The 4,116-nt window shown below is 44.2% G+C and overlaps 1 protein-coding gene across 1 annotated transcript; it reads left to right on the forward strand.

Annotated features, from left to right (window-relative positions):
• Positions 1 to 309: 309 nt before the first annotated feature.
• LOC103710531 (pentatricopeptide repeat-containing protein At4g21065) lies at positions 310 to 2,480 on the forward strand. The gene has a single exon (XM_008796287.3). It carries the CDS (start codon positions 325 to 327, stop codon positions 2,203 to 2,205), a length of 1,881 nt encoding a protein of 626 aa, XP_008794509.3. The 5' UTR covers positions 310 to 324; the 3' UTR covers positions 2,206 to 2,480.
• Positions 2,481 to 4,116: the final 1,636 nt, after the last annotated feature.

Genomic DNA, 4,116 nt, shown 5'->3' on the forward strand with positions numbered 1-4,116 from the left:
TTAGTAATTAGGATCATGATCAATGATGCAGTTCTTTAATTAGAAATTTCATTACTGATTTTGGAATCAAGAGAAGTAGATACCATATTCTTAGTTTAATGCATCTCAAATGGTAAAATTATTGCTTCAAATGAATGTACTTTTTATGTGTTTCTAAGCTTTTTCTCTTGATCAGTTTTTTTCAACCAGGCCATATTTGAGTTCAAATTTCTTTTAGACTTCCACCTGAAATTAACTATTCTTATCTCAATGTAGCAACTTAGACACATACCCAACATATAAAGCCCATCATAGAACAACCCACCCCTCTACTTCAATGGCCAGATGCAGCCCAAACCCCCCACCACCATACTAAACCCCTCAGCCTCCATCCTGACCCAATTCCTCCCTCCATCCCTCTCAAGAAGACACCCCACCCCTTCCTCCCTCGCCACCTCACCCCCACGCTCTCCCGCCCCAAAACCCCCCTCCCTCAGGCGGTGCATCGCCCTCCTCCAGACATGCAAATCCCTCCCAAAAATCAAGCAAATCCACGCCCACTCCATCCGCACCGGCGTCCCCCTCTCCGACCGGGCTTTCGGCAAACACCTTGTCTTCGCCATCGTCTCCCTCTCCCCCTCCCCCCTCCCCTACGCCGCCGCCGTCTTCTCCCAGATCCACCTTCCCGGCGTCTTCACCTACAACACCATGGTCCGCGGCTACGCCGAGAGCGACAGCCCCGGCCCCGCCCTCCTCGTCCACCGCCAGATGCTCGCTGCCGCCGTCACCCCCGACACCCACACCTATCCTTTCCTCCTCAAGGCATGCGCCAAGCTCATGGCCTTCCGGGAAGGCGAGAAGGTCCACTCCCTCTCCGTCAAGAACGGCCTCGAGACCTCCGTCTTCGTCCAGAACACTCTCGTCCATTTCTACGCTACCTGTGGCCTATTTGAGAGCGCCTACAAGGTGTTCGAGGGAATGGATGAGAGAAACCTCGTCACCTGGAATTCCATCATTAATGGGTTCGCTATCAACGGAAGGCCCAATGAAGCGCTCACGCTCTTCAGAGAGATGAGTCTGGAGGACAGCGGCGTCAAGCCGGATGGTTTTACTATGGTTAGCTTGCTCTGCGCCTGCGCCGAGCTCGGTGCCTTGGCACTCGGCCGGAGGGCGCATCTGTACTTGTTTAAGGTGGGGCTCTGTGGGAACGTCCATGTGGAGAACGCGCTCATTGATCTCTATGCCAAGTGTGGGAGCGTTGAGGAGGCTTACAGGGTTTTCAACGAGATGGCGTCGAAGACTGTTGTGTCTTGGACTTCATTGATCGTTGGGATGGCGGTGAATGGGTTTGGCAAGGAGGCGCTCGAGCTTTTCAGTGCAATGGAGAGGGAGAGGCTGGTGCCGACCGAGATCACATTGGTTGGGGTCTTGTATGCTTGTAGCCATTGCGGTTTGGTCGACGAGGGGTTCAGGTACTTCAATCGGATGAAGAATGAATACAACATAGTTCCAAAAATTGAGCACTATGGCTGCATGGTTGATCTCTTGGGAAGAGCTGGCTTGGTGGAGCAGGCACATGATTATATCATGAACATGCCATTGGAGCCCAATGCCGTCTTGTGGAGGACCTTGCTCGGAGCTTGTGCGATGCATAAGAGATTGGACCTTGGGAAGCTTGCTTGGGCGCGGCTTGCAGAGTTGGATCCAGGACACAGCGGAGATTATGTGCTTTTGTCCAATCTCTATGCCTCTGTCGGCCGGTGGGGGGAAGTCCATAGGCTAAGAAGGAGCATGTTGAAAGGAGGTGTGAGGAAGATGCCCGGGCATAGCCTCGTCGAATTGGGCAATCGTGTGCATGAATTTGTGATGGGAGATAGATCACATTCGCAGAGTGATGAGATATATAAGATGCTCGAGGAGATTGCGAACAAACTAAGATTAGAAGGATATGCGCCTCGCACGACTAATGTGTTGGCTGACATAGAGGAGGAGGAGAAGGAGACTGCATTGAACTACCATAGTGAGAGGTTGGCCATAGCTTTTGCACTGCTTAACTCTGCCCCAGGGGCACCTATTAGGATTGTCAAGAACTTGAGGGTGTGCGCAGATTGCCATTTGGTGACTAACCTTATATCAAAGGTTTACGATCGGGAGATTGTTGTGAGAGATCGCAGTCGATTCCACCATTTCAGAGATGGATCATGTTCTTGTAAGGATTATTGGTAGCTATGAAGCCAACAAATTTTTGAGCATATAGCTGCCAAGTTGATTATTTATTTCAGTGTTTTTACAAGACCATACTCAAAGCTTGCATCTTGCCAATAAACTTGACCTCATGATTTATGGTAGAGTGATAGCAGGCCATTGGGTGGATTTGGATCAAATTCCATTTTGCAAAAAGAGTTGAATTGATGACAAAACAGAAGGTGTATTTTCAGCATCTATTTTGTCGCATTCAGTATGTTATCATGAACTAAATAGCATTGAAGTACAATTTTCATTCAACTCAAGAATGAAACCTGGTGGTGTAATTTCTCCTACATTGCATGCTTTCTATTCCAAGTTTGAAGTACAATTTTCATTCAACTCAAGAATGAAACCTGGTGGTGTAATTTCTCCTACATTGCATGCTTTCTATTCCAAGTTTGAAGTGCAAGTTCGCCCCCTACAAAGAACATCGTGCTTGTAGTCCAAAGGATTTCAACAGGATGTAAGCATCATCACCAATTTTACTCAGGCATCAGTTTGAAACAAATTTTGGAACAAAGGCAAACCTAAAATCTATGTCCACAGACCTGCCCCTTGAATATGTAATTCTAGCCAGTAGGTTGAAACCATTGACTTGCCCAGCCCATTTCCATTGCCAGTTCAGAGGTTACCAGTTGACCACTCAATGGCAGAAGCCAGTTGAACACAAGCATCCCAAAATCCTAACCTAGAAAGGGAAGAGAAGAGGCTAGTCAAGTGATGGGATTGAGCTAAGGAAGTTTTCTTCTCCATGGCGGTGTATATGGATGGGTCTAGAGGAAGTTCTCTTCTCCAAGGGAATCTAAAGCTTTTGTTTTTTAAGGGAAAAATGTAACTCAACGGAGAAGAACTAGAGAGGAAAGAGGGAGTACTGTGGCTCGATGGGGAAGAACGAGAGAGTAAGAAGAAAGATGAGCAGTAGAGATCATATAAAGTTTGGTTTTCTTCAGAAAAAAAGAGGATTTTTGTAAATTGATTCAAGTACGTTACATGAACTGGTTGAATTAGAAGTATGAAGAGTTTTAAGAAAATCCATGTTTTATTATTACCCTAATTGCCAAGGATTAGATGTAACAGATTAGATGAGTCAACCCGGTTGACCTTCTTGAGTTTTAAAATACTATACCTTGCAATACTAGGTTAAGTACTAATTTCTTGAAAAAACTAACCATTAATCTTGCATCTAAATGGGCTTATCCAATTAATTTAAGCAATGTTTTTGTTGGCCATTAGTAGCCGTAAAGGCATTTAAGGATATTGCGGAGATTCAAACTGTGGTGTTTGCATAATATGAACTTATTATTCGACAATTTGATGATGACTACCAAGAAAAGAAAACAATATCATGTCACCCTATCAAATTGGTAATGTATTTCAATTACTTCAATTTTTTGATGATTGTATGATGGGACCATCCATGGAACCAACATCCACATGAATTGCATCTACTCGTGGCCATTGGATTTAATCGGAATGCATTGTACAGTAGCTGATTCAGAAGAAATTGCAGATTAAACTGCTTGGTATTTGATATATGCCATCTAAGTTCAATGGCTCATTCTCTAGCTCCAAACATCGAACAAGCATGAATAAATATAATTGTCAGTACGAGTTCAATTTCAGCTATCTGCAAGTATTAGTGGATTCAATTTCACTAGTCATCTTATGTCACCATAAAGTGATTTTATTGGAGACGATAATGTTGAATAGATTCTTTTTAGTTTGGAAGTGGATCAAAAAATAATTTCAACTAGAACAATGAGATTTTTTTTTAACCATAGATGCCATCCACCTTAACTTAGACAAAGTAAGTTTCTACCTCAAGAGAACAAATATGCATTCTGAATTTAGAACCGGATCAGACAACATATGAATCAATTGAAATTCTTT

This window comes from Phoenix dactylifera, chromosome 11 (genome assembly GCF_009389715.1).
Source record: "Phoenix dactylifera cultivar Barhee BC4 chromosome 11, palm_55x_up_171113_PBpolish2nd_filt_p, whole genome shotgun sequence".
Lineage (NCBI taxonomy): Eukaryota > Viridiplantae > Streptophyta > Magnoliopsida > Arecales > Arecaceae > Phoenix > Phoenix dactylifera.

Coding starts and splice junctions, on each gene's coding strand:
- LOC103710531 (XM_008796287.3), top strand. CDS start 325: ATGCAGCCCAAACCCCCCACCACCATACTAAACCCCTCAGCCTCCATC.